Source organism: Geotrypetes seraphini, chromosome 7 (genome assembly GCF_902459505.1).
Source record: "Geotrypetes seraphini chromosome 7, aGeoSer1.1, whole genome shotgun sequence".
NCBI lineage: Eukaryota > Metazoa > Chordata > Amphibia > Gymnophiona > Dermophiidae > Geotrypetes > Geotrypetes seraphini.
Window position 1 is genome coordinate 177490123 of NC_047090.1, and position 14389 is coordinate 177504511.

General features: G+C 39.9%; 1 protein-coding gene across 2 annotated transcripts in view; it reads left to right on the top strand.

The window, feature by feature from the left end:
- The window catches only part of NRDE2 (NRDE-2, necessary for RNA interference, domain containing), a 66059-nt gene that overhangs the window by 14288 nt on the left and 37382 nt on the right, over positions 1–14389 (top strand). For both annotated transcript variants that reach the window (XM_033952852.1, XM_033952853.1), the window contains one exon: positions 4352–4485. In XM_033952852.1, the coding sequence (XP_033808743.1) occupies positions 4352–4485 (134 nt within the window). The remainder of the gene's footprint in view (positions 1–4351; positions 4486–14389) is intronic.

Below are 14389 nucleotides of genomic sequence, written 5' to 3' on the forward strand. Positions count from 1 at the left end.
AGAAATCCCCTGTGTTCATTTCACACTTTTTTAAAATTCCGTCACCGTTTTCATCTTCACCACCTTCCTTGGGAGGGCATTCTAGGCATCCACCACCCTCTCCTTGAAAAAGAATTTCATCTTTTTGTCATGATTAGATGCCATTTTTCTATTACGTTTAAGTTTTTTTATTGATTTTTTTTCATTTAACAACAAGTGTCATAAATTTTCATACAATTATCTTAATAATACACTTGATATTTCTATAATGTATTTTATACATAACATTTCTTATCTTATATTTCTTATGATTTTATATATCATATAACTGTAATTATTTTTCTTATAAAGTTATACAACATATATATTGTAATGATTTTATCAATTATTTTTTAAATTATTAACCTTTTTCCCTTCCCTTTATTACATTGTTTTCATGTAATAATACCATCTATTAATAATATTTTATTTATAATTTATAATAAAGAGTATAATAAAGCCATTTTTCTATTAATTATACACCATTTAGTATTGGGTGGGGGGAGGGTTTCAAATATATGATCTTATAATGAATAGAGGGATTTGAGGGAGGGTGGGGTGAGGGTTACATTTCTACTTATAAGTTATGATAAGATGTTAAAGTGCTCAGACTAATTGTGTTTATTATGAATTTTTGTACACTTGATGAAAGTTTAAAAATGAATAAAGAATTAAAAAAGAAAAATAATTTCCACACATTACTCCTAAGTCTGCCACCCTACAACCTCAAGTCATGCCCTTTAGTTTTGCCATGTTCCTTTCTCTGGAAAAGATTTATTTCTATATTAATATCTTTCACGTATTCAAATGTCTGTATCGTATCTCCCCTGTCCCTCCTATCCTCAAGTGTATAAATATTCAGGTCTTCCAATCTTTTCTTGCAAGCCCCGTACTATTTTCATAACTTTTCTCTGGACCGCTTTGTCAGATATGACCTCCAAAACTGAACACAGTACTCCAGGTGGGGCCTCGCCAACGACCTGTATAGGGACATCAACGCCTCCTTTCTTCTGCTGGTTATGCCTCTTTCCAACCTGTATAGCCCAGCAACCTTCTGGCTACAGCCACCACTTTGTCACTGTTTCGTTGCCTTCAAATCCTCTGACGCTATCACCCCAAGGTCCCTCTCCCCATCTGTGCATATCGGCCTCTCAGCACTTATGGTTCCCTCGGATTTCTACTCCCCAAGTGCATCACTCTGCGCTTCTTAGCATGGAATTTTAGTTGTCAAACATTAGTCCTACTCTTCTAACTTTTGCAGATCCTTTTTCATATTTTCCACTCCGTTACAGATCTTGGTATCATCCGCAAAAAGGCACACCTTACCTTCTTACCCTTCAGCAATGTCGCTCACAAATATATTCAGGGCTGTGGAGTCGGAGTCGGAGGAAATTTCGGGTAGTTGGAGTCGGAGTCAGAAGTACAAAAAACTGAGGAGTCGGAGTCAGAACATTTATCTACCGACTCCATTTTTGAACTTGGCATACCAATCACGAGCGATTCTTTCAGCTATAGCACCCACTATATACACAGCACAAATGTTGCGAGCAGCTTCTGCGGCCTTAGAACCTTGATTAAAAGCAAAAAGAAGGTGGTGTCGAAAATGCTCATTTCTCTCAACTTGACATTCCATTTTAACGATCTGAAAATTAACCAGTGCTGTGGAGTCGGAGTCGGAGGAAATTTCGGGTACCTGGAGTCGGAGTCGGAAGTACAAAAAACTGAGGAGTCGTAGTCGGAACATTTACTACCGACTCCACAGCCCTGAATATATTGAACAGAATCGGACCGAACACCGATCCTTATGGCACACCTTTGTCCCCTAATTTTGTTTCGTGGTCCCCTTTGCCTAGATACGTATGCAAGTTAGGATTTAAACTCTGGTCAGCTTTTGTTTAAAATGCTGGCTGCAGCATTTAGGGCTCCTTTTACAAAGGTGTGCTAACGTTTTTAGTGCACGCACCAGATTAGCGCGCTAGCTGAAAAATTACTGCCTGCTCAAGAGGAGTAGTGGCTAGCTCGCGCTGTTCCGCACGTTAAGGCCCTAACCCACCTTCGTAGATGGAGCCCTTAAATTCATTGTTATCTGAATGCTGAGCAGTGCTAAATATTCAGGTAGAGTGGCCAGTGCTGTCGCTATACAGAGAACGTTGATATCCAAACGACTACCTGGATAGTTAACTGGATACATTTAGGACATCTGTTTTTCTGTCCTAACTTCACCTGAGTGGTTTATTTTATTTATTTACAGGAATTTGTTATAGTAGTCTTTAAGTTAATATAAGGTGATTTGCAAACCAGAATTTAAAAATGAAAAAGATATATACAATTATTATACATATTAGTCTTTAAGCCCGTTACATTAACGGGTGCTAGAATAGATGTGTGTGTCTGTCTTTCTTTCTTTCTCTCTCTCCCCTTGGCCGCTGTCTGTCTGTCTATGTTTATTTGTTTTTCTCTCCTTGGACACTGGCTGTCTCTCCTTGGACGCTGCCTGAATGTCTTCCTTTCTGTCTGTCTCAATGGCCCCCTGTGTGTCATTCTGTGTCCTTGTGTCATTCCCCCGCCCCCCCCCCAGAGCTAAGCTGTCTGTTTCCAGCATACCCCTTTCCCTCCCCCCCCTAGCAAAGCTGTCTACCCCCCAGCACACCTCTCCAACAAAAGCATCCCCCTGTACCTGCAGCACTGGCACGACACTCTTCAGCCAATCGTGAGTGCTCAGAGCGCGACAGGGAGCGGGGCCTGCAACTTCTTTGGCGTCGGTGAGGAAGGAGAGGTTGGCCCAACTCTCCGCTATCTGCAGTCAGCACAACCCTCCCACCAGAACAGCCGCCTTTCCTGCCTGCTCCATGGCCCTTCTTTTTTCTCTTCCCCTCCCTGCCATTCCTATTTAAAACGGCCTGCTGAGGTTCACGGCCGGCTGTAGCGAACCTCGCAGGCCGCTGTTCACCTCAGTAGCATGTTCCCTCTGACGCGATTGCGTCAGAGAGAACGTGCTACCACGTGGAGAGCGGCCTGCGAGGTTCGCTACAGCCGGCCGCGAACCTCAGCAGGCCGTTTTAAATAGGAATGACAGCGGTGACTGGAGGGAGGGGAAGAACAGGAACGGTAGCGGTTGTCGCGGGAGGGGGTGAGTCGGAATGGCAGCGGTGACTGGAGGGAGGGGAAGAACAGGAGCGGTAGCGGTTGTCGCGGGAGGGGGTGAGTCGGAATGGCAGTGGTGACTGGAGGGAGGGGAAGAACAGGAGCGGGAGCGGTTGTCGCGGGAGGGGGTGAGTCGGAATGGCAGCGGTGACTGGAGGGAGGGGAAGAACAGGAGCGGTAGCGGTTGTTGCGGGAGGGGGTGAGTCGGAATGGCAGCGGTGACTGGAGGGAGGAGAAGAACAGGAGCGGGAGGGGGTGAGTCGGAATGGCAGCGGTGACTGGAGGGAGGGGAAGAACAGGAGCGGTAGCGGTTGTTGCGGGAGGGGGTGAGTCGGCGATGTGCAGACCGCTGTGAACAGGAGCGGCAGCGGCGGCAGGAGCATGAGCCCTCCTCCCGCCATCCGCTGCCAGAGCCACTCCTGTCGCCCGATGCAGCTCTCAAGCCGCGGCCAAGGCTGGGGACTCGCGCATGCGCACTCCTGCGGCCACAGACCTACACCGCACAGAACACGCAAATAGGAGTGCGCATGCGCGGCTAGCTCTTTATTATATTAGATTAGGTAATACATATATTGCAGTTATTTTTGTTCATAAATACAGAATAATATATTGTATTTACAGTGGTACATGAAAGGAATTCAAGTGTATGTTTTATGAGATTGTTTTAAATTTCTATGTTACACTTGTGAATGTATGAAAATGAATAAAAAATTTAAAACATTAAAAAAAAAAAAATGAAAAAGATGCTTTCCTAATATTCACCATTTTCATCCTTACTCTGCCCATGCACCGCTCTGACATTATCAGATAGGACCAAAACAGACTGCAAGGTTCTTTAGTAGTACTATGTGGACAGTGCTGTCATTTATCCAGATAACAGCTGCTGTTATTCAGATGGATGCCTTGGAACACTGGGCCTAAGTTCTTTAATTTCTAACTTCCCCCCCCTCCCAATAAGAATTTCTACTGAGCTAGATTGTCCTCTGTTTTCATTTGTAAACATGTTTAGAGCTTTGTCATCTAAAATTAAACATGGCCAAGACTGAACTTCTTTTCTCCTACGTTGCTGAACAGATTAGTTCTGTAGAAGATGTATTTCTAAAGCATTTTCTCTTGTGTTGGATTTCCTGGTGTGTTGAATGATGCCTACCTCTGCCCTGTTAGAGACCTTCTCTCATGTACTTTTCAGCTATCTTCCTGCAGCAGTGCCACTTCCTCCGGCAGGCAGGCCAGTCCGAGAAAGCCATCTCCCTCTTCCAGGCTATGAGCGATTTCACCTTCTTCAAACCTGACAGCGTCAAAGACATGTCAACAAAGCGGCAGGTAGGAGCTTTAATTTCTCTCTAGCCTCTTGGTTATCTTTGTAAACTCAGGCCGTGGTACTTTTTAATTTTCTGTAACGGGAGGGGAGGGGATGGGAGGGTTTTCTATTCTAATAATAATTGTTTAGATATTAGATGTATTACATAATATTCAAGATATTGTGGAACATAAGTATGGATTGGAACGTTGTATTTGATGTATTATATGAAAGATAATCAAGTGTGTATTTATAAGTTCATTTGATTTTTTTTTTTTTTGATGCACTTGTTGTTATATTGCAAAAATGAATAAAGTATTAAAAAAAAAAGTTTAATTTTATTGGAATTGATTGTTCCCTAGCAAATGTGCAATAGTATTGTGGCTTGGAGCGCGCACGATATGGCAGCTTAACTGCAGCGCTCCTGAGTCCCAGGCAACAACTGAATAAAAATAAAACTCTTTACTTCACTCGCCCGATTTAAAAATAATAAAAATCAACGTCGGAGATGGCAGCGATAAGGCAAGGAAAGAATGAAAAACCTTGTACATCGGGAGTGTCGGCGAAAAGGTCGAAGGTAACTCCCGTATCGCCGTCCAGTGTACCAATCCCGCTGGAAGCTGAGGAACTTAATGAAAAATCGGACATCATGGCGGAATTATTTAAAATCAAAATAATGTTGACTGATAATGCCAACAAAATATCAGAAGTTAAGGAGGAGCTGATCAATCTGAAACAGGAGATCCAAACTGACAGGCAGAGAATGTCTGTGATAGAGGAAAGAATCTGGCAGTTGGAAACTTTCACACAAAAGTGTGAAGAGGAAAAAAAAGATGTTACAGCCTTAAAAAATCAACTAATTGATATGGAGAATCGAGGAAAAAGAAAGAATATTAGAATCCTTGGCTTAGCTGAAAATATTGAAGGAGAAAACCCTATACAGTTTTTGGAAAATCTTTTGCCTAAACTGCTGCAGCTAAATTCTAAATGGCCGTTGGAGATAGAACGAGCCCACAGAATCCCCACAAGAAAACCAACAAACCAGGCAGCTCCTAGACCTCTGATCTTTAAAGTATTAAGATACCAACAAGCATTTGAGATCTTAAAAGTGGCAAAAGCAAATAAAAACCTAAACTATAAAGGATCTAAATTGATTTTGGTTCCTGACTTTGCTAAATATACTGCAAATATAAGGAAACAATTCCTCACATTCAGACAACAATTAAAAGAAAAGGGCTACATGTATGGTCTATACTATCCGTCTACAATGAGAATTTCTACTGGGAATAAATCTATGTATTTTCAAGATCCAGCAAAACTGAAAGAATTTTTGACACAAGAAGAACCAATGTCTACATGATAAAACAGAATAAGTAAATGGAAACAAAAAAAAAGGGGGAAAAAAAAAGAAGAGGAACCAATGTCTACATAAAATAAGAATAAAATGAAAGTTTCATCTGAAGATAGGATATAGAAAATGCAAGATAAAATAAGGAAAAAGAAGATGGTTAAAAAGAAAGAAGAAGACAATGACCACTAACAGAATAAATTATTTTTTTTTAAATGTTGATAATCTTTGATTCAAATATTATTATAATATATTGGATGTTATGATTTTAATTAATTATTGATTTTATTCCATCCATTTAAAAAAAAACAAAAAAAAAAAAAACATTTTATAATTTTTGATTAATTATTATTAATATATATATTGGATGTTATGATAAAATTATATTATAATAGAAATCAATACTATTTATAAAATTATTGCATCTATATTTAATACTGCTAATATTAATTGAAAAAAAAAAATTTTTGGAATTGATTAAATGAGTGGGAAATTATTATAACATTGATATTAATTATATAATCTTCTTGATATAAAAATATATTTTATTTAATTACCTATACATATTAGGTTACTATAAATGATGATATTTAAAAATGTTTAAAATTATTTTATTAAAATTTGATATATGGAATTAGAGATATATTTGAAATATATTGAATTTATTGTAGGGATAATATATTAGTTATAGCTAAGACTTGAAAATATTAATATGATTTATCCAATTATAATTGATACGAATTATTGCATCTATATTTAATACTGCTAATATTAATGGGAAAATTTTTTTTGGAATAGGTTAAATGAATGGGAAACTATTATAATATAGATATTAATTATAGAATATTTTTGATATAAAATGATTTTATTAAAATATTTACTATTATCTTTATAGGAATAGATATATCTAATTTATATATATGAGAATTTGATATATGGAATTAGAGCTATATATGAAATATATTTAATTTATTGTATGAAGGTTTAAATGAATATATAGGGTGGGTAAAGAAATATGGAATGTATTGAATTAGAAGTTACTTTTAAAATAATTTATGAATGATTAGTTGCCTGGGGGAGGGGAATTAGGTTTTGCATGACCAATGTGTGTTTCAAGTCAAACATTGATAATGGGAGGGTGGGGAGGGAAAATAGAGGGTGGGAATGGGGATCAATATATATTAATTGTGCTAAGATCTAATCATGTATATTATCATAGAATATTGGTTAAAATTTAATGATAAATAAGATGGATATAAAAATTTATTCTATGAATGTCAATGGTTTAAATCATCCTATTAAGAAGAAGAAAATATTATCGTTCCTTAAAAATCAAAATGCGGACATCTACTTCATTCAAGAAACGCATCTTTCTGAAATTGAATCTAAAAAATTATTTGGGGGTTGGATTTCTAATTGTTTATTTGCACCGGCTTTAAAGAAAAAAGCTGGAGTGGCTATTCTGATAAACAAAAAATGTAATGCGAATTTCAAATTAATAAATTATGACCCCTTAGGTAGATGGGTGCATGTCAAAATGGATCTGGGAAATACAACCATGGATTTATTCAATTTATATGCTCCTAATAAGAATCAAATGGAGTTTTTCAAACAAATTCAACAATTACTTTTACCACTGGCTACATCTAATTTAATAGTAGCAGGGGATTTCAATGCTGTAATGGATCCAATTTTGGATAAAAAACCAAGTAGAATTATGAAATCATTAGGCTTAGATAATTTGATTCAATCGTGTGATTTAATAGATATATGGCGTATTCTTCATTTTAATGATCAGGAATTTTCTTTTTGTTCTCAGGTCCACAAATCCTTTTCACGAATTGATTATATATTTGTTTCTAATAACCTAGCGCAGCGTGTGTTAAAAGCAGTAATAGATCCTATTATAATTTCGGATCATGCTGGTGTGTGGATTAATCTTCAAAATTATGATATTGAACATTTCAATTCAATTTGGAGATTTAATAATAATTTTTTAGCGGATTCAAATTTCCTCGAAGAATTAAAATTAAAAATACAAGAATTTTTTCAAATTAATGATTCAGATAATATTAATGCTGAGATTTTATGGGACGCTTTTAAAGCAACAATGAGAGGAAATATTATTTCATATTCAGCATATATTAATAAACAACATAAAAAACAGTTTCTTGAATTAGGAAAACAAATTAAATTATTAGAAAATAAATTAATTGAAAAATGGGAAAATAATACATTACAAGATTTATTAAAACTAAAAGTTAAATATAATGAGATTTCTTCTCAATTTGTGAGGAAAGATTTATTTAATAGACAAGTTCAATTTTATGGAAATTCAAATAAAGCTGGAAAATTATTAGCAAATTTTCTTAAAGCAAAAAAAAGAAAATCCAAGATTATCGCAATAAAAGATATACAAGGTAATACACACACTAACAATAAAGACATTTTAATACAGTTTCTTGATTTTTATAAAGATTTATATTCTTCTGAATCTTATGAAAATAAAGAACCAGATGGACTTAATTTTTTAAATTCATTTATTGGACCAAATGTTCCAGATCATATAAAAGGAAGTTTAGAAGAACCTATATCTATAAAAGAAATAGAATCAGCATTGAAGTCTCTTAGAGTTGGATCCGCTCCGGGTGGTGATGGTTATACGGTTGAATTTTATAAATCATTTCAAAACATTATTTTACCATATCTATTAAAATTGTATCAGTATCAAATGAATAATGGAAATATATCAGGTACTATGGCTGATTCATTAATTATTGTCTTACCAAAACCACACAAAGATCCTACTTTGGTTTCAAATTACAGGCCTATTTCTTTATTAAATGTAGATGGTAAATTAATTTCTAAAGTACTAGCAATAAGATTAGCAAAAGCTCTTCCTTTCATTATTGATGTGCATCAAACAGGATTTATTGCTAAAAGACATTCATCACACAACACTAGATTAGCATTTCATTCTTTAAACCTAGCAAAAACTATAAATGATCCTGCATTTATGATATCTTTAGATGCAGAAAAAGCATTTGATAGAGTAGAATGGAAATTTATGTATCAAGCTCTAGAATGGTTTGGTTTAGGCCCCGGTTTTATTAAAATGATTCAAACCTTGTATAGCTCTCCTGGTGCAAGATTATATATAAATAACAATTTATCAGATAGATTTAACTTGCAAAGGGGAGTTAGACAAGGATGTCCTTTGTCCCCCTTACTTTTTGATGTTGTTTTAGAACCCTTGTTAATTGCAATTAATCAAACTAAGGAGATAAAAGGAATACCATTTTCTAACTGGGAATATAAACTTTCTGCATATGCAGATGATATTTTATTATATTTAAGAGAACCGGGGAATACTATTCCAAGTTTACTTAATCTTCTAGAGGAATTTAGAAAATTTTCTGGATATAAAATTAATTGGAGTAAATCAGAAATTCTTCCTATTAATGTTCATTGTACCAAAGGATTATTTGATTCATATTCATTTATTTGGAAAGAGGAAGGTTTAAAATATTTAGGAATTATGATTAAAAATACAATTGATGATACAGTCAAAGAAAATGAAAAACTTTTATTGAAAAAAATTACAGAAATGTGTGAACAATGGAATCCTTTACATCTTTCATGGTGGGGAAGAGTTCAAACAATTAAAATGATGATATTGCCTGTGGTTTGTTATCAAATGAGTATGATACCAATATTTTTTCAGGGGTCCTTTTATAAAAAATTAAACAATATTATTACAAAATTTGTTTGGTTTGGGAAAAGATCCAGAATAGCTTTAGTATCTTTACAAAGACCAATTGTGGAGGGAGGGGTAAATTTTCCAAATTTTTATAGGTACCATCAAGCCTATATTCTAAGACAGGGTATGTATTGGATCCTCCCAGATCTCATGGAGAATGTACCAGATTGGCTATATTTAGAATGGCGGCTCCTGTTCCCATTACATTTAGATCATTTAATTAGTATAACAATGCCTAGAAAATACAAAGATAACAGAATTTTAATAGACACTTGGAAAACATTAAGATATATTAATAACCTATCACCAGATCCAATTAGTAAATCACTAAATCAATCTATTTGGGTAAACTCCAGGATCAAAATTGGCGGATTTAAGATCGTCTGGAAACAATGGATAAGTGCAGGAATACGAACATTAAATGATGTCATTTCAGACGGTTCACTGCTTAGTTTTTCACAATTGCAAAATAAATTTGGCTTAAATAAAACACAATATTTTAAATGGATGCAATTGAAGCAGGCCATTCAGGTAGGGTTCTCTGAATGGAAAAATCTTAATACTCAATATAGTCTGCCGGTTTTATGTTTCCAGGCGGATTTCTTGGGACACCAAGCCGCAAAATGGTACAAATTGATATATGGATTTTTAAATAAAAAGAAGAAAACTGGTCTTAGGGATATTTGGAGTATTGAGATTGGACAGACAATTTCTGCATCTCAATGGCCACGATTTTGGTCCTGGAGACTAAGATCTACAAAGTCAGCATCTGTGAGTCAAACATGGATGTTTTTATTACATAGAGTGTTATGGACCCCTACGCGCCTGCAAAAAATAGATAATACTAGATCCAATAGATGCTGGCATTGTAGGATAGAAGTAGGAACATTAGATCATTTAATTTTTTTTTGTCCCTGTGTAAATGACTTTTGGAATCTGATTTGGCCCCAAATTAACAAATTACTAGAAAATCATGTAGGACTCTCATATGACACCGTATTATTTGGAACTGCAATGAGAACTCAGAGTCCGATCTCAGTAAACAATAATAAGCTGCTATTAATATTGACAGGAGTCGCCATGCAACAAATCACTCAAAATTGGAAAGACTATACCAAATTAAATTATACGTTCTGGTGGAACTCTTGTCTGTCATATCTACAAAATGGAAAAAGTAATAGCATTACAACATGGGAATTTTCATAATTTCAAAAAAATTTGGCAACCATTGACTAATTATTCTAATGATTAGACTTCTTAGCACAATTACAGTACTTATATAGGAATGGGGTGGGATATGTATAATTATTAGAATCATTAATTGTAAAATGGGGAGGGATTTATAACTTTTGATTATATATAATTTATAATATATACTGTTTATAAAATAAGTTGTATTAATGATAGATACAATGATATATAGTAATTAATTATATTACTTGAGATTCAATTATTGTAAAAATTGAAAATTTAATAAATAAAATTAAAAAAAAAAAAAAAAAAAAAGGATTGTGGGAAAATAAATATACAGTAATTTTAAAAATGTCATTTCCTTCCATTTTTTTTTTTTTTTTTTTTACAAGTTTACAAATTTTATTGAACCATATATAGCAAAATGCATACTGAACAATGTTGCATATCAGAACAGCCAACATAACACCATGGGTTCCACTCATGATATCTTCATTACATGACTAAACAATGTTTCTTTAGCACTCTCCAGACCAGTAGAGGTTAACTTTACGAATGGGGTATTTATCTAATCATGACCAGCAGGTGGAGACTGAAAACAAAACTTTGGGACAGTATATCCTAGCCCCTCCTCTCTATTTCCCTCAGTCTTCTTTCAGTCTCCAGCAGGTGTTGAGTGATCTGTACCCATCTCCCTTGGTAGGGCTGTTGGAATTTGTTTAGGGGGTTTATTGTCCCTGTTTTTAGCCGGACGGAGCTTGGGCGGACTCTGTTTGGGGGTTCGTCCGACCTCGGGGGTGTTAAACCCGGCGGGTCACGAGCGGGGTCCCTCCCCCCACTTCCTCCACCTCCCCACATTTTTTTAGAGGAGCCTCAGCAGTAAGCCTTGCCCCCTAAGTCAAGCAAGGCATATTGCTTCGAGAGCCTGTGGAGTCTGTTCTGTAAAAAAAAAAAAAAAAAAAAATCCTGAGGTAGTGCTGGTCTGAAGGGTTGTTTCCCTTTAAGAAAACTGTATTTTACTGTATTTTTTCATGTAACCAGCACTTTTTTATAGCTAGGTCGCGTATGGAGCAATTGTGCCCTTCTCCGGGGGAGTAGGACACAATTTTAGTCCAGCCGCGAGGCACTCGCGGCCGGCCTGAACTCGGCGGTTTGGGTCGGTGAGGTGGTGGAGCTCCGTCGGCAGCGGCTGCAGGCGCCCAGAGCTCCCCGCCGATGGTGCCTCGCAAGTCGGCTTGGAGCAGTGGGGAAGCCCGGTCTTCCACAACCGCCCACGGAGGGATTCCCCGAAGGATTCCCTCTCAGCTGATTTTTTGACAGCTGATGCCGGCTTGCCTGCTTTAGCGGCTGAGACTATTCAGGTTTCTCAGCCGCTTCAGGCTATGGAGGGAGCTTTTTTGGCGGGAAAACCGCCATCTTCTCTGTCTGGCCCCTCCATTTTGTCTTCCACCTCAGGTGACCTTCCCCCTGTTTTGACTATGCAGGGGCAAGGTTCTGCTGGGTCCCCTGCTGTGGCAGGGAGTCCCTTGGGACCCTCGGGGGGTTTTTCTCCTGAATTTTTCTTTTCTTTATGCAGAGCCTATTTTCAGGCGGCTGGGGGTCCCGGTTGCGCCCAGGGGGTTTCGGGGGGTGGGTTTTCCTCCGCGCTCCCTGCGGCTTTGCCTCTTTCGTCTGGCGTGACGTCCCCTCCGCCGCCTCCCTTGTCCAAGCGTCCGCGGGTGTCGTGGGACGAGAATTTGTGGTCGGAGGAACGGGTCGGTCTGGAGGAGGACCTGGACCCTTCTGAGGAGTTCCAGGACTCTCTGGAGGGGACGGAAGCTGGCGGCGGGTTGTCGGATTTCCCGTTCTCCAGTGACGAGGCGTCCGTGGTGCGCCTTTTTCAGAAAGATGAGCTGCCTGACCTTATTCAGCAGGTTTCTTCGGTTTTGCGTTTTGAGGACGCGCCGCCGGAGACTCCGCGTGTGGGGGACCCCCTGTTACGGGGGATCCGTTCCGTTTCCCGCTCTTTTCCTATGCATCAGGATATTCGGGATATTATTCTGGAGCAGTGGAAAACGCCGGAGACGCCGTTTCGGCTGGCGCGCAGCATGGCTCGCCTGTATCCCATTCCGGAAGGGGATCGGGCTACGTTAGCTTCGCCAGTCGTGGATGCGGTGGTCTCGGCAATTTCCAAGCGGCATACCGTGCCTGTTGAGGGCGGTTCTGCCTTGCGGGACTCTGAGGAGCGCAAATTGGAGAGCATCCTTAAGCAAAATTTTCAGGTCTCTGCCTTTGGGGTCCAGGCGGCTATTTGTGGGGGACTGGTCGCTCGCGCCGTGTTTCGGTGGGCGGAGCGGGTCTTGGATCGAGAGTCTGACGACTGGTCTCTGGTGGATCAGGAGGTAGCGAAGATTGAGATGGCGGCCTCATTCCTCTCAGATGCTCTATATGACTTGGTGCGGATCTCGGCTAAGTCTATGGCTTTTGGCGTGGCCGCAAGGCGTGTGTTGTGGCTGCGCGCTTGGGCGGCGGATGCTGCGTCCAAAGCTAAGCTTACTAAATTTCCCTTTCGGGGGTCGTTTTTGTTTGGAGAGGACTTGGATAAGTTGATTCAGACTTTGTCGGACTCGAAAGTTCCCCGTCTGCCGGAGGACCGTGCCCGTCCGGCGTCTCGGGGGGGTGCAGCCCGGGGGCGTTTGCGGGATTTTCGCAAGTATCGCCCTGGGCGTGGGGCTGCTTCTTTCCAGTCTCCGGGATTTTCCCGGGGTCGGTTCTTCCAGCGCATGCAGCCCTTTCGGGGGGCCCGTCGGGGGGCAGGGAATCCCTCCGCCGGTTCCCCCGCTTCCCGTCCTGCACAATGACGCCTTGCCGGCGCCCCCTTTGGTTCCGGTGGGGGCCCGGCTGCGTGAATTTTTCCCCAAATGGGCCGAGATCACGTCCGATCAGTGGGTCCTGGAGGTGGTGCGGGACGGTTATGCCCTGGAGTTCGCCCGCTCTCTGCCGGATTTTTTCCTCGCTTCTCCATGTCAGACTCCGGGGAAGACGCAGGCTTTTCGCCAGACCCTTCAGCGCTTGCTAGATCTCAGGGCAGTTGTTCCGGTGCCCCCTCCGGAGTGGGGCACGGGCAGGTACTCCATTTACTTTGTGGTGCCCAAGAAGGAGGGGACCTTTCGGCCCATCCTCGATTTGAAAGGGGTCAACAGGGCTCTCAAGATTCCCTCTTTCCGTATGGAAACTCTGCGGTCGGTCATTCTGGCGGTTCAGCCGGGGGAGTTTCTCACTTCTCTCGATCTGACGGAGGCCTACTTGCATGTTCCCATTCGGGCCTCTCATCAGCGTTTCCTGCGCTTTGCGATCTTGGGTCGGCACTTTCAGTTCTGTGCGCTTCCCTTTGGGCTGGCCACGGCTCCTCGGACGTTCACCAAGGTGATGGTGGTCGTCGCGGCAGCCTTGCGGTCGGAGGGCATCCTGGTACACCCCTACCTGGACGACTGGTTAATTCGGGCAAAGTCGTTGCAGGAAAGCTCCCGGGTTACTGCTCGGGTGGTGGAGTTTCTCCGGTCGCTGGGCTGGGTGGTCAACCTTTCCAAGAGTCGGTTGGTCCCGGCTCAGCGTCTGGAGTACCTAGGGGTGCTGTTCGACACCTCCT